At 46.9% G+C, this 19,994-nt stretch overlaps 1 protein-coding gene across 2 annotated transcripts in view; it reads left to right on the forward strand.

Annotated features, from left to right (window-relative positions):
- The window catches only part of AMOTL1 (angiomotin like 1), a 98,681-nt gene that overhangs the window by 40,053 nt on the left and 38,634 nt on the right, over positions 1-19,994 (forward strand). Inside the window, exons 2-3 of one of the 2 annotated variants that reach the window (XM_067289652.1) lie at positions 1,523-1,672; positions 4,698-5,607. In XM_067289652.1, the coding sequence (XP_067145753.1) occupies positions 4,757-5,607 (851 nt within the window). In that variant the 5' untranslated portion in view covers positions 1,523-1,672; positions 4,698-4,756. Of the gene's footprint in view, positions 1-1,522; positions 1,673-4,697; positions 5,608-19,994 lie in introns of those variants that run through there. The other variant, XM_067289646.1, reaches the window with a different exon arrangement.

Raw genomic sequence — 19,994 nt, forward strand, 5'->3', positions numbered from 1 at the left:
AGTGATGAATTCATTAACATTTCACAGAAATGCCTATTTCCTCTCCTCTGGGCACAGAAGAAAATTGTATCATCATCTTCATGCCTGCAAAGAGGAAGGACTAGACCCTATCCCTCGTTACAGCCCCGCTGCCCTACTCAGCACAGGGTCATTGACTTTAGTGATGATTCATAAGGAAAAGGGAGAGCAAAGCAACATCCCAGTGTGATATATGGTAGTGACTGTGCAGTTAGCCTGAACGCCAACCGCAGTCAGGATTAATCATTCCGGTTCATCGGTGGCTGATAGTGTATCCTGCAGAGCATGGGGTTGCCAACACCGCTGTGTTGGAAAGTGTGCTTTTTCATTACCCAGGCCCCATGTTGGTGGGCCTCCTGCCCCACCGCGATGTACATGTCCTCCTCCAAGGCCACCACCTCCAGGACCCTCTGCCTTCTGCCCAAGTAGGTCAGCGTTGGAGGTTGATAGCCATCTATTGGTCTAAAATAGGGAACCAGGAGCATAAATGAGCAATTCTGCTGTGTCCTGGGTGCACCAGGGTGAACTCAGGGCAAGGAGATGCTCGTGTCCACAGTTCTTGTCCTCAGAGAGCCTTCGGTTTTGAAGGCTGAGGAAGTACTCAGAAAAAGGAGTAGGAAGCAGGGAAGGCGAAGGTGAGTGGAGGTGAACATGGGGTGAATGCTGTTCACGTCTTAATATTGCTGTGACGCATTTTGAAGACACTTGTTAAAATAGACACCTCCAGAGACAAACAGCCCTGACAGTAGGCTCCAGGAGAGCCTGTTTCTACTCACTGGTTATGAAGGGAGCCTGGGGTGACTAGTTCAAGTCTTAGATGTCTGTTAGATGCCTAAGTTAGGGCATGTGAATCCTATGCTGGGAGTCAGTCAGCCTGAGATATTTCTGTGGTTCTCCAGCTACATCCTCTCTTTACCATATTAAGAACATCTGGACAAAGTGATTTATAAGCTTTCTCTCTTGATAGTGTTGGCTGTATTTTATGTCCCAGTAATTTTCTGTGTTACTGAACTATTGTTCATGAGTGAGTGGATTTTGAGGTGAAGCCTTTCACAGACTTCGGCTGCTATTGAATGTGCCACTGGGTTCTCAGCTCTCCTTCTTTCCTTCTTTTTGCCAGCAGCGTCTTTCAGTTTTACTCCTGCTCTGTTGCATTCTTATTCTGGGGACATACCATGATTTGTGAACTTGTCACTACCAACTTTTGTAAGCTAGGCTGGGTCAGGCTTGCGTAGTGCCTGGATTTGGGGACCTTGGCAGCTAGGCTGAATCAATGCATGAAATAGCACTGATGACTTGATGGCTGCTGCTCATTCATCAAAGTTAATGTATTATTAGGGTGTCAAGGATAGCAAAGGTGTTTGGCTGGGTGGCCCCAGCAGAGCTTCTCAGCTCACCTACCTACACTCAAGAAAATTATTTTGGACTTCTGTCACAGGTCATGGTTTCATATTTTTTCATTCAGTTGGTTTATTTATTGACATCCCATTTTTCTTTCTTACAGGCTCCCCATCTGTTTGTTACAAGCCTACCAGCCCAGCCCAGATACTGGAAGACACTGGCTTTCTTTACCCGGATCACCAGTTGTTTGCTGGCAGACGTGAAGTTTCTCCATTAACAGCTGAAGCAATCAGTGGTGCTAAAGAGAAAGCTGGTAAGTGGGCAGCCATACTTGCATACCAACCCATCACATTTACTTCTGTGTTTTTCCCTGAACGTAAATTGAACAGTTTAGACCATTTACAAATAACACTTAAAGCATGGTAGGCCAGCTCCTCACCCCTGGTAGAGTCAAAGGAGTTTTTGACTTCAGTGTTATAACCCATCATAATTTTTCACCTGCGCTTGTGGAGGATGTACCATTTCCGCTTGTCCTTCAGGACCTGGTTGCTCTGCATTGAACAGCTGGACCAAGGTCTCTAACTCTTTGCCAAAGGAGCAGGACCACAGGTGCCCGGTGGAAGGCACGCTGAGGTTGGTCCTCCAAAACCAGCCACTATATCGTATCTCCCAAATGTAAGGATGCCAACAGTGCAAATCCTAGCGGTGTTTGATAAAGAACCGTCTTGACTGTGTGGCATTGTCATTTGCCACTTTCCCCAGGCTCACCTCAGTCATGTTCTTGTAATCTAGACTGTGAACTTTCTGGTACGTGAGAGAAATTTTGTACTGCAAGTCTGCAAAAATGTCCAGTATGATGAGACTTCTATGCAGTACTGTAATGTGAATAAAGCTGTAATAGTTAGCTGTAACTGCAATGGCATATAAATTAGATGCATACTTGGCTATTGGGCAGACAGGTAAGTGTGTGTGTGTGTTTCTGTGCATCTTGTTGGCTCAAAAAAACATAGTCATCAGTGATTTTCAGATGTCAGTGGGAGAGCTGCCATTTGCAGTGGGGACAGGAATGTATTTTCGTGCTGTACAACTCCTCTGCTTGCAGGCCAGCCCTATGGAAAGAAGGGGAGCACAGCCTTTGCCTGCCAGCATAGTATTAAGTTGATGCCTACACCCTAATTAAAACCTCTGGCTGTGATTAGATTTTGACTTGCCACCTCAGCCTGGCCCAGACAGTACTGCCCTGTGTCCCCAGTGATGGAGAGCCTAGGTCTTGGCATCCCCCTTGCAGGGGTCTGCCAGCAGTGTGCCCTGGCAGTGCTCATCATGGCTTTCAGGTGTCACGAGTCCTGCCTGAGGGTGAGCTGCAGGCTGGCCCTGTCCCAACTCGTGCACACCATCCTGACTCCCCCACACCACCCCGCCAAGCTGACAGACCCGCGGAAACCTGGCGGCCAGGCTGCAGTCCTCCCATCCAGCCAGTCAAGTGGATGGGCAGGCACTGTTGTCCGAGGGAAAATAGAGAAGAGGTGCTGTTTGTCAGGCAAGCGTGTAATGAGGCAGCCTGCGAATCTTTCTCCCCCCGGAGCCCCACAATCATCTTTAAGCCTTTGCCACAAAAATGTTAGTGGAAACGACCTATTCTCATAGTTAAGAGTCGAAGACTGTTCTTCTCCTTTGGCATCCGGATTGTATGTAAGTTATCCCACAGCATGTGCAATAACAGATGAAACCTCAGGGAAATACCAGACCTCAAGAGAAAGTTTGCTTTTAAACTAGTTTCAAATGCCAAAAAACAAATGTAAGTACTTCTGAAGAACTCCTTTGAGAATTGGAAACAGCAGGATAGAGAAGTAAAGTTGCCAAGAATGACCTCAAAAACTGAACTCAAAACAGCACCTCCTTCTTGCCTAGGGAAATGTGAGGACTCTGTCCAAAGCAGAGGGCTTAATCTCCCTTTTGTCCTCACCGGGGTCTTTGAGTACCCCTGTTGGCCTCAGACACTGTTCATAGAGACATGTTACACCTAGCTGGGATAGGAGCACCAGAAGTATTCGAGGACAGAGGGATCCTGGCCTCCCAACATTGCCTGTGTGTCGTTAGATACTTAGCTCCAGGCAAGCACCGCTCCATCTATCACTTTCTGCAGGTTATGAAGCCCAAGAAACCAATGGGGGTGAGTTGGAAGAGGGAACAAGAATCCATTTCAAATAATATTTGGCACCAATGCCCAACCTGGGCAGCTTCACTGCAGATTGCAGAATTGCTCAGTAGTTTGTCCCACACAAATGGAGCTTGCAGGACTTGTGGTTTTACTTAAACATGATTGTCTTAGGTGCAAAACTAGTACCATCACCTCTGAAATATTTCACTAGTCTGTGTTACAGTTTTTCATCTAATCTGTCTGTGCCCTTTTTAAGATGTTGGTGTTGTATCTATGACCCTAACGTCTTGCTTGTACTCACCCAGCAAAAGGTAGTATTGACTCATTTAGAAATAGCATTATTAGCCAGAAGGTAAATTGCTGTACTAAAACAAAATGCCAGAGCACAGACTTCTCTTTAATTGCACTTTTAGAACCCTTTTATTTTCAGTATCATTTCAAAGTTTTTCTGTGAGACATACTACATTTTACTTTATTGCGGCATACAGGAGGGGATGTAACTCATCTGTCTTTGGCTATCAAAAATCTAACATCTCATTTAGTATCACTGTGTAGGCTGCCTCTGTAATCCATGAAAGGCCTTTCCAGGGAGTCATTTACCCAATTAATATTAGGTTCCTATCTTAGAATGGATCGAATTTCCCTCTGAAACTGCCTGTGTCTCTAGGGAGGGGCTTTAGAGCCATGGGTATGGGATGGGAGCTTATCAAGGGGATATTGATGGTATATTGAGGGGAAGGCTGGGGAGGGGATAGAGATATGTTTCTAGGGGCTTACTGTGAATAGAATAAGGGAAAGGCTTGCCCCTGGGGCAGAGGGCTGGCACCAGTGTAGGAGCAAGGTCTGAGTATGGAGGTGTGCTGAAAAGCTTTAGGGGAAAGGGAATAGCTCCATGGTTTTCATCCCTCCTTCGAACACATCCTCTCTGCCCTTAAAGAGACCCTAGGGGGCATCCTCGGAAAGGGGGCAGCTGGGAAAGACGATTTTGGCCTCAGGGTGTGGGAGGGCAGGGGTCAGGAGAAGGAACGGCGTGACCACTCCTCCATCTGGCCAGCTTGGACTCATTTGTAGGCAGCCAAAACTCAGCTGCACCCCAACCGGGAAGCAAAACGCCTTCTCCGCAGGTACCAGGCTTCCTGAAAGTGCTAAACCCTGCCTCTCCTCTCTTTCTGCCTAGCCGAGGAGCCGCTCTGCGCCTTGCACCCTCCCAATTTCCTCCGGCTCTCAGAGGTGGAGATGCGAGGGTCGGAGGAGGCGGCCGCGGGCACGGTACTGCAGCGCCTGATCCAGGAGCAGCTGAGGTATGGCAACCCCAACGAGAACATGAACCTGCTGGCAATTCAGCACCAGGCCACGGGGAGCGCCGGGCCCTCCAACAGCACTGCCAGCACTCTCTCTTCCACAGAAAACCTCGCGCAAGAAGAGCCACAAATGCTCCAGCAGTCGGCTCGCCAGGAACCTCAGGGGCAGGAGCACCAGGGGGACAATACGGTGATGGAGAAGCAGGCGCGGGCCGCGCAGCCCCAGCAAAACAACGAAGAGCTGCCCACCTACGAGGAGGCCAAGGCCCAGTCCCAGTTTTTCCGAGGCCAGCAGCCAGGAGCGGTTGGCCCGGGCTTCTACGTTGCCGGCGTGTCCAGTCAGAAGTCCAGGACTGAAGGGAGAGCGACGGTGAACCGGGCCAACAGCGGGCAAGCGCATAAGGACGAAGCGCTGAAGGAGCTCAAGCAGGGCCACGTCCGCTCACTCAGCGAGAGGATAATGCAGCTCTCGCTGGAGAGAAACGGTGCTAAGCAACACCCGCCTACCTCAGGGAGCAGCAAAGGGTTCAAAGCGGCAGCGCCGCCGCCGGCCCCGGTGCCCGCCAAGGGCATGGACCCGCGGGGCCCGCCGCCCGAGTACCCCTACAAAGCCAAGCCGGCGGTGGCCCCCGCCAGCAAGGCGCCCGAGCACGGGCTCTTCTTCGGTGACCAGCACGCGCCGATGGTGCAGGATGTTCTCAAACCCTCCTACGCGGCTCCCCAGCCAGCCCGGACCGAAGTCGCTGTCGTGAGGTACCAGCCGCCCCCCGAGTACGGGGTCACCAGGTAACTCTGGCTCCCGGGTTTGCTCCTTGCTTTCCTACGTCCTCCTCGGCTTGACGGTTTTTTACTCTTGAGTTGCGGCTGCTTTGAAGCAGGTGACGTGTTTGCTTTCTTAAACCAACTTGTAAAACTTGAAGGTGAACAAAAAGTTCTCCGTAACTCCAGAAAACAGAGCATGTTACTCTTTGGGCATTTTTTCTCATGAAATAGTTTTGGCTTAGGAGTCAGGTTGCACCAAATTTCCCCAGGGCTGGCATTTCTAAAAATACCCGGTACGTGCCATAAATACTTGTCTTCTAAAAGGTGAAAGCTCAGATCCTGCTGGAGAGACGTGGAGGAACGTGCGTGGGCCTGGTTCTGCACTCGCAGCAGTCAAACTCCAGTTGACTTCTGCAGCTTTTTGGTCTAACATAAACATATCTCCTGTGAGCTTGAACCTCATTTACACTGTGGTGACTTCATACCTCCTGATAGTATAAACAAGCCTGTGAGTAGAAATAAATGTAATTTATTCACATTTTGAGATGTTTTTTGCACTCTGTGCCAGAACATCAGGGCCCGTAATCTGTCAGATGCCATCTCTTTGGGTGTACCGAGGTGTCATTAGTGCTCAGTCACGGCAGTATGTGCAGAGAGGAGTTGAGTTTCTTTGGTTTGCCTGTAAGTGACAGAGAGTGAAACTTGGGCCAGTCACTGGTCATTTTTGAACCTTCAGAAAACTTAGAAAATGCATATTATACTTAAAAGTTCTCAGTTTCACAATCATCTGTCTTAATTTCTTTTTGCATGAAAAGCCAGAAACATTCATATTTTTCCAGTTAAACTAGCATTTCAGTGCATTTCAGTGGTGAAATGAAACACCATGCTGGACCTCTGCAGGACTGCTTTTCATATTTTATAATTCACACAGAAGATAAATATTTTAGAAACAAGATTTGGCCTATCGTATTTTGTCTGAGAGTGCAAAATGCTACTTTTGTGATTCCTAATTTCACCTAAGCCCCATATCCTCAAGATCTTCAAAACCCCAAACTAAAAAAATTAGAAAACTCCATTTAAAGCTTAATTCTGAGATAAAGAGGCGTTTCTTTATTTCAGACCTTCCTTGTTACTAGATGATACTTTCACTGCTACAGTGAAATTCTTTCTTTCACAAAGAGGGCTATATAAAGTGTATACATCACTTATGTCCTACTTAAATCTTCCAAACAAAGCTTCCACGGGACTTTTATGGTGCTTGGCCCCTTGTGCTGGGCCTCTGCATGAGAGCAGGTTTTATTCCAAGCGCATTAAAAATAATCTTGAGTGTTTACTTCCTGTGAACTGATTCCTGAAAGCTGCTAGGATTCTGCCAAACGCCACAGATCCCGCTAAGATCTGCCTGCTCGGATGTGAAGGTAGAGGCTGGCCCCATGCGCGACTTAGCAGGACTGCCAGCGGCCCACGGTGGGATCGCGCTGTAGGCAAGGGGACCGCTCCATTAAGGTGTTTTTCCTGCTGACCGTAAATTTAAAAGTTCCTCTGTTTCATCCCACCACTCTTTGACCTCTTGGAACAATATTTTGCCAGCCTTGCTGGATTTGGCAGGCTTGGGTCGCCTCACGTGGATGTCAGTGTTTTCCGTTTTGAAAGTTGTCTAATTAGGCCTTTACTGACCCCCAAATCCCCAAAGGTTTTGTAAGCTTTGCATTTTGGTGCACAACTCGGTGCATGCACTTTTTTTTTTGCCACAGCACAGGCATGAAGAACAGGTGGAGCAGTTGCCCATGTTCCCAGCCCCAGCTCTCCCTTTCCAAAATTTTTAAGGTATAAAATCAGGGAGTGAATATCATCGCTTTCAGCGCTTGGAAAAATTCTGTTTTTGTTCATAAACGGGCAAGTTTAGAGAGTCGCTTTGGCGAATATTGCAAAATGGCTGTGACAAGTGCAGGGAAGAGCTCTGGGTCGCGTGCGGTGCTGGGCGCGAGCTCCGCTCTTGCTCCGTGAGGGCGCCCGCGCTGCCGCCCACCGCGCCGTCCCTCCAGCCAGGGAGCGCTGTTGGCGTTCCTCCAGCAAAACATGTTTTGATTGCCAGTGTTTGCTGCTTGGAGTTTGTGTAATTTGTCAGAGCAAAATGATATTTTTAAGAGCTAAGCAAAAATCTCTGTTTATGCTGAGAAACAACTATATGAACTTGACTCTAATGGGGTCAAGTTGAGGCTATGCTCTCGGGAAGCCTAATGGGATTCCTGCACTAATTCAGGACGCTAGCAAATGTTTCAGCCCCCAAACAGATTAAGCGCCGCATAAAAGGGGCTGGTCTGATTTTTTTATAGCTGTTGAAAAATGCTGATTCAATAACCAAAGAGCATGGTCTGCTGAGTCCATTTAAATATCCTTCTGCGGCCTGGTGTGCCGCGCTGCATGTCTAACGCTGCCAGACTTCATTGCCTCCTGCGGTGAACTGGGAATGACATTAGGTGAGAAATCCTCCGGGGCAGTTTGCAAACCTCTCCCAGATGCCTGGGAAGCACGGCTGAGCCTGAGAAGTCCCTGGATGTCAGTGATGCTTTTTACGCTGGCAGCCACCGGCCTTGCCATCACCTCGATGATGCCAGCAGCGGTGGGGAGAAAGGCCCCCCCCGGCTTGTGGCGGAGGGTGCTGCTCATTCCTGGGAAGGCATCACAATTTGGCCCTCAAATGCTGCCGCCAAGTGGATGCTCACCACCAGGGCGTATTCTTTTTTTTTGCACGACCGAGAAGTACCCCTCGTGCCCCATGCAGTCGCCTTGGAGGGAGCCCTTTTGCAGCAGAGGGAGCAGAGACTCTTGAATTTGCAGACTTTTAAAGAAAAACTCAGATGCTCTCTTTCTTCTAGGTGCATATCCAGGAGCTGGCTAGGATGTTTCCCTGGTTGGGGTGCGGGTTGTTTACCAAATCTAGATTTAGCCTAAGGAATATGGTCTTTCTTATGCTTTCTGTAAGGCACACTGTAGGTGCTTGGGTTTACCCCTGGGAAGAAGTGCTCTCTGTCTGCCCACGGAGGGTCAGGAAGGTCACCCTCCAGGCTCACATTCGCCTTTGCGAACGCGCCCCCAGCTATTTCGAGAGGCGCACAGCTGGGTTTCCCGGCAGCACGCGCCGGCTGTCACCTCTCCAAGGCACAGCATGGCCAGCCAGGGAGCCATCCCCCTGCCCACCTGCTGCGAGCTTTGCTCAGCAGCCAGGCTGCCTGCCCAGCTCCGTTTTGTCCTCCTCTCTCGTGGTCCGTAATGTGTCTGCCCGAGTCGGTTTATTTTTTGAATCCTCCTGGGAGGAAACAGCAGCAGGAGGTCTGGTCATGGTGTGCAGAGAGGGATTTTCAGGCCTCTTCTCATTGCTTTCCCGTGGTGCCTGGATTTGGGGGGATGTTTCCTGCCTCACCGTTCCTGCTGGCTACATGGCGAGCCATAACTCCTGCTAGCAGCAGGGTTGCTCACGTACAGCCTGAAGCTTTTTGTTTGCGGGCCACAACTTGGTAGGGATACGATACTTTGAATTTACACTTGTGCCCCGTGAATCTTGTGCCGTTGCCCTGCAAAACAGCCATGGATGGGGAACGCGTGGCTGTGTGGGGAGTGAGGCCCTCAGTCTCTCTGGCTAAGTGGTGGTCTTCCTCCTCATCTTGGGCTTCCTCGTATGATAGTTTTTTGGTACAGTGACACCAACTTTTCACAGCAAATGGCTGGGCACACCAAAATACTCAGCACTGGCATTATCCAGACTTGTTCTTAATTGGTAAGAACTGGTTTGGTTTCTTCTTCTGTGCTATGCCCCAGCTTATAACTGGCCCTATGACCTGCAGGTTCCCCTTACGGCCTTGTTATCAGGGAAGATTTGGGTGACAAAAGCCTTTAGAAGGTGGCTGTAATCCCTGTGTGCTCATCACTTTTCATTTCTCCAGCTCTGTGAGTGCGTTTCAGCAAGGCTTTTTGTGCAGTTCCGTTAAACAAAAGCCAGCGTGCTCTAGTGCTTCATTGTGTGATTCGCAGGACAGACTCGTCCAGGTCTAGAATGCTCTTGGTTAAAATACAATTTCAGAAAATTGCCTGTTACCCAAGTACTCATCTGTATCGAGTTTTAAGATAGATTAGCTGTCTGGTGGTGTTAGCTGCCTCTCTGGCTAGAGGACTCATCACCCCTCTCTGTGAAGAAGTGAAGAAGCTGCAATTAAATGAGTAAGAAGCCCAATCTGGGAGGCATCCCCTAAACATCCTGGGAAGAGAGCCATGGGGTTGTGTTATGCTGTCCAGTTACTTGCAAACATGAACTGGTGGACAGTGGCTTTTCTGTGCCTCTGCCATTGCTCAGAGTTTTCCCAATTAACTGGTCTTTAGAAAGACTTCCATTTGTTGTTTGACTGGGAAGGAAGAAGTCGATAAGAGATGAAGTTGGGGTCTACCCATTTTCATAATGTTAATGAAAGAGTAGGGTTTGGAGATGCTTTTTTTCTTCTGTGAGGTGAGAAGTTCCAGCTTTCATCTAGTTGGGAGGTCCTGGAGGTGGGGAGGGAAAGAAGCTAATGGAAATAGAGCTTTACCCATGGTCATGTGGCAATCACATATCCCGGCACGTCCCTTCCTCTCTCCTGGGCATGTCGTACCTGTCCCTGGCCCATGTGGACACCCTCAGGACAGGCACTGTGCAAAAGGCTTCTTGCTGTTCATAACAGAGAGGGGCGAAGCATGAAGCAGCTTGATCTGGAAGAGGAACCCATGAATATGAGGGATGGAAAAGACCTAGGGTCACTAATCCTCCCTCTCCTCCCTAGTCACCGTGTGATGAGGAAAATGTGGCTAGAAACCCATAGATTTTGGCAGGGAGTTGTTGAAGGGGATGGAATAACTACAGCTGCTGCTTAACTTGCTTTTTTTGTGTGATTTTTATTTTTTTATTTTTTGCAAGTGTCTGGCTTTTAAGTGAACACTGCCTTTATAATTGCTGTTGCCAAATCTCCCAACTTTACTGTAAATCTTTAGATATTTGGTATTTTCCTGAAGATGTCTTAGAGTCATGTGATGCTGCAGGAATTTCAGCTTTCATATAAATTAGATTTACTGACCTCTGCTTTATGGATATCATGATTACAAAGCAGAACTTGAAGCCTGAAGTTTAAAAGGCCAAAAATCAGAAGACAAAGAGAAAAGAAACCAATATTTATTCTTGTTTTAAAATATCATTATTTTTAAGGCAGTCACATGATGCTTGAGACCCTGACTCATGACTTTTGAATGCTTTACGTTGACCAAGTGTAGTAATCTTTAAAAAACCTTTCCTTTCCTAGATGCTAGCTTCTAGAGTGTAGCTATTCTTGAATGATGTCTTTGCTAACTTTCCTTAGGTGCATGTTCAGAGAGGCACAGATTTTTAGCTACAAGGACTTTGAAATAATCTAATTTAGTCTTTTGCATGACACCCAGAATTAATTACAGTTTGCAAAACATTCAGTCCTGATGATTAAAACATTCTCCTGCTGGAGAATCCATCACAGCCCTTACAGACTTGTTCCACTAGCTAATTGCCATTTCTGGCAAAGATTTGCATCCTAGTTTTAGTCTGTATTTTCTAGTTACTGATCTGTATTTTCTAGTTGCTGGTTTGCATTTTGCAATACCTTTGTCAGATATGGTGAGGAGTCCTCTGTTATTAGATATGTGTCGATGCTTAAGAGCATGCTCAGGTCACCTCCCCTCCTCTTTGACACTTTACATAGATGGAGCCTGGAGCCCCTTAATTCTTTTACTGTTGTCAATAACCTTTTTCTCCTTGTGGAAAGGAGAACAGGATGCTGTGTTGCAGTACCAGTTGAACCAGAGGCAAACTCAGATGCAGTATCACCTCTGCAACGCGGCTCAATATTCCTTGTTTATGTATCTCATAAATACTTGCCATTTCAGACATTGTCACCCTGGGAACTCACCGTCCGCCTTGTTATCCATTAAGACATGTGAGGGTAGTTGCAGCCCAAGATAGAATTTCCTTTTACTGTAGCCTGCCTTATTTATTCCTAGGTGGATGAACTTATACTTGGACCTGTTCAAGTACATATCGTTTCTTTTTGCCCAGCTTAAGCAGTGATCCAAATCACTCAATGCAAGTGATGTATCCTTTTCATTGCTACCCATGGCCCTTGTCAGATCCTGGTAACTTCTCTCCAGAGTGATTTGCTTCTCCACACCGTTAATAAAAAGTGCATATAATGTGAATAAGGCCTTGAACTGCAAACACCACTGCTTGATGAGGATTCTTCACTCATAGTTACATGCAGAAGTCTTTCATGCAGGTACCTTTTAATTCACTTTTAATTCTGATTTAATCCATTGGTTTTTAAAGTATGAAGCTGAAGAATGGATTTGGAATGTTGTAATGATAATCACATTTTTTGTGTGCCTCAGAACTTTCCACCCTGTCTGGATATAGAAGCCCGTATTTAACTGCCAGAATAGTGTGTGGCTTCTCTGATTATTTGTTTGTTAAAAAAGCCCTACATTACTGCTGTTTTCAGACAACCTGTTTATATTTACTCATTCAGCCACATGTCTGTGGCCGCTGAAGGGGTGACAATGAAGTCCTTTCATCGCTCTGAGGCACCTCAGTAACGCTGGTACTTTGGCAGCGTGACAGAGCTGATGGATGTCACTGGGATAAGTACCTAAACTCCAGCATCAAAGTTGACTTCTGCTGATCTTTCTTTGTGAGTTTAGCACCTTGAGCATTGTTCAGAAGGCCGCACCGCCAGGTGACTTGGAGGCTGACAGCGATGAGTGATGTAGGAGGAGTGAAGGCTCACAGGCTGTCTTGGATGATGTTACAGATTGTGGCAGTAGTCACTCCAGAAGAACTTTATATTGTCTCCATCTGGTCTAAACTGCTTTACATTAAAATAAGTGAAAGAAAAATGAAGCCATCCCAGCAGTTTCAGTGATACCAATGTCATTTGACTTCCCCCTTCTGCATTACAATCCCTGCTGTTTCCTCTAGGAGTGCAGAGGGAGATGGGGTTGAGGAAGGCACCTTTTCCTTTGCTGAAAATCAGGTGGGCTTTAGCAAGACTGTCTATACTAAATGTGGATCCCTGCAAAGAAGAAGTATGGTATCCTGTCCGTCTCTTAACTATGGAGGACAGGGTTTAACACTGTTTTTTCAGGAAGTTTTTCAAAGCAGCTTGTAATTTTCCCCTGCAAATCCTAACATAGCTGCTCCCCAAGGTCAGTCCAAGTCTTTCCATCACTAACAAACAATAGCGAATTCTGGAGTTGTGAGTCCAAGTCTGCAGAAAGGCTTTGAAATAAACCTTTGTGTTTACAAGATTCTGGAGCTTTTGCTTATTTCTTAAGCCAGGGGATACCACAATGGCTATGTCTTGCCTGTGGAAAATCTTCCATTTCTGGCCATATTAGCATTTGATAATGGGAATATATATCTATGTTTCCTTGCACCATGATCAGCAGACTGGTCTTACTGACTTCTCCGTGACTCTGTCTCCCACATGGCAACATCACTAACGCCTCTTGGACTATGTTAGCCACAGCTACAGAGAATAGCGTTTAAAGTCTGTTTCATGACTGCTGAAATTGTACCTGAAATAAGGTAGATACCGGAATCTGAGGTTAGTATCTAGACTCAAGGCTCCCAATCTATGGACATAAATAAGCACTTTTATGCACCTTTTACTGTCACTGTGAGATAGAAGTAAGTCTAAGGTAGCTTGAAAGACTTGCATCCTAGAGTTGCCTGTTTCTCTTCACTGATGCATATGCAGCATTCGCTATAAATGTGTAAAGTTGTGAGATAAAGTCCATCGTTGAGAGATGAAGTAGGCCAGTCTGCCCTAGAGGCAAAGGAAGGCAAACCATTCAGAGAAAGATAAGCTAAATAGGTAAGAGGAGGACATTTTAATTATGAACATAAATGTCATGGTATGTTGGAAATGAAGTCCTTACTGCACTGACAAATCCTCCCTGTAGGGAAGAGCGCTGTGTTGTATGCATAGCAGTGCAGAAGTGGACTTTTCTTTTCAGAACACTTACAGGCATTTTATTTTCATTGCTTCCTAAAACTGATCTGTTTTATAGAGCAATAGCACTTCTGTATATACCATTTCCTGGTGGTCAACAGCAAGTGGAGTTTATGATTAATTGTCCTTTCAGTATTTCTTGTTCCTCCATACAACTACAAATTGCCAAAATAAAGTCCTCTGTGATGGTCATTCTTGCTCCCAGGGGTTCCAGTCCAACAGGTGTATTAAGACAATTCCTAAATTTAAAGTTGTGGGGGGCCTTGTTGAATTCTGCGGGTTTCTTCATGAACAGCAAGGGAGGTCCATGGCCAGGTATTTTGTTGAATTTGGATCACTGTTAAGACATTACATAAGCTGCATTGCAAGTTGTACATCACTTAGTGCAGTCTATGAGCAGGGCATGGTATCCACAGGTTCTCTTCTGTTCTCCAACACACAGACCTGGAAAGGCTCACTCTCTCTCTCTGTTGCTCTCTCTATCCCTAAAACCTTAACTGTTTTCTCCCCCCCCCCCTTTGGATTGCAGAAGTATATAGGAACCCTACTTCTAAAATAATGCTAACAAAGAAAATGCTAAGTTTTTAATACCAATGTTGCTGAAGGTGTTGCAGAAGTATCAAAAAAACATAATGTACCACAGTATCATGCTTTTAAAAATAATAATTTTGAATGAAAATGTGTTTGGCTAGAAGATTTTAACCTCCTCTAATGCAGACTAAAATCAACATTTAAAGCACAGTAGAAGCATTTGAGAATGCCATTCTTAATGTATTATGTCCAAAGGCACTCAGGATAATCCTTATTCCTTTGTTTATTTGGAGTTTTACATGAGTGCTTGGATGTGAATTAAGCTGATGTTATAATTCTCCTATTTCTACAAATGTTGATTTGTTAAGATGAATTGCTGTGTTGATTTTATTGCATATACACTCATTTTACAGTTGGCTCAGCTACATAATTAAATTCAGACAAATAAAGCAAGTAAACAGAAAATCAGACACAGTTAATCCCCATGATGTTTAACAGTCATACTTCAAACGGAGTAATGTCGATTGTACTATTTCAATTTCCAAGATGGAAAATACTTCTGAGAATCTCTCTTATGCCCCCAGCTACAGAGAATCTTGTACCTGACTGTTGTTACAGCATGTAGATCATTAGTAGCTCAATGATGATTTGTAACTGAAGAAAATATAGATTCAGAGGATGTATCCTCATTCCTTAGTGTAAAGCTAGACAGACTGAAGTGTACATGAAAAAGTAAAATTGATGGGAAGTTGAGATTTCCCCAAATTACCATGTCAAGAGTTCCTGCAAGTGTTTAAAGGGCTTATATACAACAGCAAATTACGCTGATTTATAATGAAAAAGAAAAACTGATATATCCTGCTCTGATTTGGATTCAGAGATCAATATAAATCATGTTCTATTAGTATAAGCTTTTCCCACAAAGAAGTGAGAAAATCTGTATCTGTGCAAGTCACCTTTGTACTGGAATAATTGTGTCCAGACAGTTGGGCTTTTACTTGCGTAAAATCAGCTGTGGCTCTTATTTTGGAAACGACAAACAAACTCACACTTAGCTGAATTAATTATCCTGGTAAAACTTTTAAGTGTAGATGAGCTGTCAGATGCGCTGAAGAGGTGCAGCTTGCTTGGCTGCATTTGCAAACACTGGCCGAGCACATATTGCATTGCAAGTGACATTTGCTCTCTCTGCCGTTTGTGCCATTCTGTATCGTTCAATTTTTCAAGAGGAAAAAATACTCTGGTCCCTGACAAGTACAGGGTGGCTTTTGCCAGCTTTTACACCCTAAGGAACCCTAAAGAAAAGGGCATGGCTTGTGGCCTGACAGGAGCACCTCGTGCGTGGTGCGGTGGACCCAGTAGCCTCCTGAAATGGTCTCTGGTAGTGAGAGATCGCTGGAAAAAGTGGTTCCTGTGGTTTGCATTATGAGCAGTGTCAGGAGGGAAGCTCTCAGGAAGGTAAATTGGGAGAGTACAGCCAGGAGACAGATCTCCATCTGTTGTAAATCACTGTCATCTTCGCAGAATCACGGATGTAGATGTTGGAAGGAACCTCTGGAGATCTTCTAGTGCAACCCCCCTGCTGAAGCCGGGTCACCTAGAGCAGGTTGCCCAGGACCCTGTCCAGATGGCTCTTGAATCTCCAAGGATGGAGACTCCACAACCTCTCTGGGCAACCTCTTCCAGTGCTCTGTCACCCTTGTAGTAAAGAATTTTTCCTTATGTTCAACAGAACTTAGGTAACCTTATCTTAGGTAATTTGGTGCTGCTGGATGGACCACGTCTATGTTTTTGTGTGATGATGGCCCAGCTACCTTGAATGCACCCACTTTGCCCCAGTGGAGCTGGGCATGGGCTCCTGGGGCAGCCCAAGCTCCGCAGTAGCCTCTGGCTCCTGCCTGCTCCTGGCCAGGGTGGCCTGGCACAGGAACAGGGGGGAACAGGGCTCATGACCAGTGTGTGGGGGCCGGCACCGCTTCCCATGCTGGCGCCACCTCGGGGCGATGTTGAAATGAGGATCTGGCCCCACAGCGGCAGCCAGCTGGTCAAAGGGCTGCAGCAGGACTCAGCCCCAGCGAGAGCTGCCCATCAGCACCCCGCTGTCTCCCGCAGCTCTCCTCCTGAGCACCCCGCGTGACACCTCCGTCCGCTCGGCCCTTGCACAAGCATTGTTTCGGTTTGCTTGCAGGCTCTGTAAAGTGATACTGCTGTGGTTTAAACTTGGCTGACATTTTGCAGGATATCTTTGGAGCGGGGGGAGATGCATGCCTCAAATTTCATGGTTGCGGAGTTGCGGAGTACGCTAAGAACTGGAGCCAAGCAGCTACGCTCCAGCAGAGCCCTTATGGCTCTCGTGTTGGGTTACATCCACTGACAGCCTGCAACCCAGGGCCATCTCATCCTTATGAGCTCTGAGAAGTTTGAGTTTATGAGGAATTTCCCCACATTAAAATGTTCTAATCCTGAAGATGTGTACAAGTGATCAGCACCCGAAATCAGACGCTGATCTCTTGCCCACGTCTGTCACGTGGGTCTCTATCGGCACAGGTATTTCAGCCAGTGGCACATATCCTTTTGTAGATCCAGCTCCTTTGGGGGAAGAAGCTCCTGCCAGGCATTGCCGCATGTGCCCTCCAGCCTTACAGTCCCCTACAGCTAAGGTGGCAGAAAAAGCCTGCACCTGTGTCTCCACCAGTTTGGTTCAGTTTGTTGTATTACTGTCTGCAAAGGCAATGAACTCCAGAGGAGGGTGAGGCTGAGAGCTTGGAGCAACTTCTCAGATGCTGCCAGTGCCCGGGCCTCTGGTGTTGGAGTCCTTGGACCCTCTGCTTTCAGGGAATTTCAGGGGAAACTGAGAACCACTTTGTTCTGCAGCCCTGGACTTCCCTAAATACTATCTGAGGGCCTCACTGGTCAGATACATCATCTGGGAAGTTAACACAGGAGTTAGTGGGCACACTCCTTTCCTTTCTGGCAATACCGGTGATGAATACAAGAAAATGACGCCACCTAACATTCCAAATTAATGTGATATGCTCCCCCTCTGCACTGCTCTCCCTTCCTGCTAAGGCAGTGTCAAGCATGGGGCAAATCTTCACTCCCTGTTGCAGTCAGTATGGAGAAAAGAGCTGCTGTAGTGTCCTGTCCCTGCTGATGTTACTTCTTCTCCTGCAGGTCAGGCTGGATCTTGGCTCCAGGTAGTGTGCCATCCAGCAAGGGGGGGTTGCGTAGCTGCTGCAGTTCCCTTTCTCCTGTTTCTCTGGGGCCTGGCATTGCTGTTGTGTCATATGCTGCCAGGGTGGGGTGGGGGAGCGGGGACCAGCAGGAGGAGAGTTTTTACCGGCAGTAACCGTGCAAGCTGACCTGCCACCAGCCATGGGTGCCTCATACTTTCCTCAGCAGGGATTACGTGCTTGTGAAGTAGTGAATTGGAAGATGATCCAGAGTAGATTACAATATAAAAAATATTAATGTGAAGATAAAGTCAATGCAGCAAGTAGCCTCAGAAGTGTTTACCCTTCCTCTTGCCTAACAGTGCTTTTTCCTACTTCACAATGTTTCTTGATGACAGCAGGTTCTGTGGGCCATAGGTTTCATACAGCACCTCCCCAGCTTATTGTCCTTGAGAAAGTTTTATTCACTTTTTGTAGAAGTTTAGCTCCTAGGTAATTAGGCTGCATCTCTACCAGAGAAATAATATGGCTGAGGGTGTTCCTGGGGCCATCTAGCTCAGAAGGTCCCTAATATCAAGCTCTCCTAGCCTGGCTGGTGCCTCCACACTGCATGCAGAGAGTGACCCTGTGCTGCGCCCTTGAGCTGGACCAGATGTCTGCTTTACCAGTGGAGACAGAGCCTTCGGGATGTCTACGCTGGGCTGGTAAAAGCAAACTCAAGGCAAAGCAAGCACTGCGTAGGTGGCTTCATGGGCAGGGCTGACCAAAGCCAGCCACGGCAGGGAGCCCACGCGGGAGAGGTGCTGTGGCGTGTGTTATCAGGGTGCACAGCATGTGAGCCTGGGGTGGGCATGGGCTGAACACTTCTTTTCATTCCATTTCAGTCCTTTTCTGTGCCAACGTGGCTGTTCTGGGCAGAGAAAGAGGGCCAGGATGGGCATGCTAGACTGTGTATGCACATTGTTCTGGGGGCTGCAAAGGACGTGTTTGTTTTTCATCTGTTTGGACAGAAGATATTGCTGAATTGCCAGCTTTCCTTGCCATTGTGTGACTCAATGGTGGCAAGCTTGTTAGAGCAGAGATGTTAGCTTTTAGCATAGGGTTTTAAAAGTGCATTCCCTTTTCATTTTGTTCTGCTGCAATTGAAGGCAGTGACAGGTTATTATCACTGGGAGTAGAATTAGGCCAACACTGAGAGCTTTTGAAAACCCCACTTTGAGGAGCTGTGTAGGCTCTGAAGACAGCGGTAATCATATTTATTATGTATTTATATAGCACAAAATTGCCTGTATAAAAAAATATCAGTCAAAGGTTTGTGAGACCAAATGGGGTAAATACATCTTATAGTTAGATCTCCCACCTAGCACAGGGTGCAGAAATAAAGGCAGTGATGCTGACAGCCAGCCTAATAGCTTGTCATTAAGCCAGAATAAAACTTTTAGAAAGTACTTGATTGCAAGACTTCAGGTGTGGAAGAGCAGGTGGCGTTAAGCAGCTGACTTATTTTCTGGCCGTTGCAAATTGGGTTCTGTTCTTTGATAAGCTCCAATCTATTACATGTCATATTAAAGAGCCCTCTGCTGTCAACCCCTTCAGCCTCTCTGCTGAAGGGCTTCTCTAATGCCCCCCTTTTCTGACTGCTCAACCTGGCTTCCTTTTTCCCTCCTCTCCGCAGAGCTGAGGCTGTTTCGTTCATATGGCAAGGCCAGTGAGGCATGGACCTGAGCTAGCTGAAAATGGACTGCTTTTACTTTTCCCTGGGCTAGATTTTGGCTGTCTCAGTTCCCTGCACTGACCTACAGCCTGGACAAGTGAGCAGCAGCATTGGCCCTAGGTAGAGCGTGGGAATGGGGTAGATGGGCCAGGAGAGACCAGGGTGTCAGGTGCGCCATTTGGATCAGCTTGAGCTGCTGTGGGGCTGACCCTGAGATGTTAATGTAGGGCTTGGGAGGTTCCAGTTCTGACACACATGTCCAGTGTGGCCAGGGTTGAATCACTTAGGCCTGCACGGTGCAGAAATGTCTGAGTCAGCTCTACGCATGCTGGCTTTGGCAGCTAGGCTAAGGAATAGCTTAGCCTCTGCACCATGGGTCTGCATGGTTTCGTTTACCCTGGCAAAGTTTCAGAGGTCCAAGTTGACCTTGTCGCATCTCCAGGCTGCCTCTGGTACCGCAGGCAGGGTTAGGTACATGGAGAGTGGCATGGGGTCTTGTACAGACAAGCTTTGAGCTTCTCTGCCCTGAATTATCCTTTTTACAATAGGGACAGTCTCACTTCTCCAACTTACAGGGCGTTGTGAAATGCATGACAGATGCGAGGTACTTAGGTCACAACTGGATGCCAGCCTTAGGGTTATCCTCACTCTTAAAACACGTACCTGGATTATTCTCCAACCACTGTAAACTCTGTGATGACTCTCTCTGATAGATTAAAGAACCCTCCACTGTCAGAAAGCCCAGCCCAAAAATAGGTTCACATAGGCTGTGACCAGCTCACTTCTTAGCCTTCCCTGATAGAAGACTGGGGGGGTGATGGATGCCTTTAGTCATTGAGTGACATAATGAGGTCTTGCACTGTAAGATGACTTTCATTATTTGCCATGACTGATCAGGGCTGTCCAGCCAGCAGTTCTGTGGCAGCCCTTCCCTTT

This window comes from Apteryx mantelli, chromosome 1 (genome assembly GCF_036417845.1).
Source record: "Apteryx mantelli isolate bAptMan1 chromosome 1, bAptMan1.hap1, whole genome shotgun sequence".
Classification (NCBI taxonomy): Eukaryota; Metazoa; Chordata; class Aves; order Apterygiformes; family Apterygidae; genus Apteryx; species Apteryx mantelli.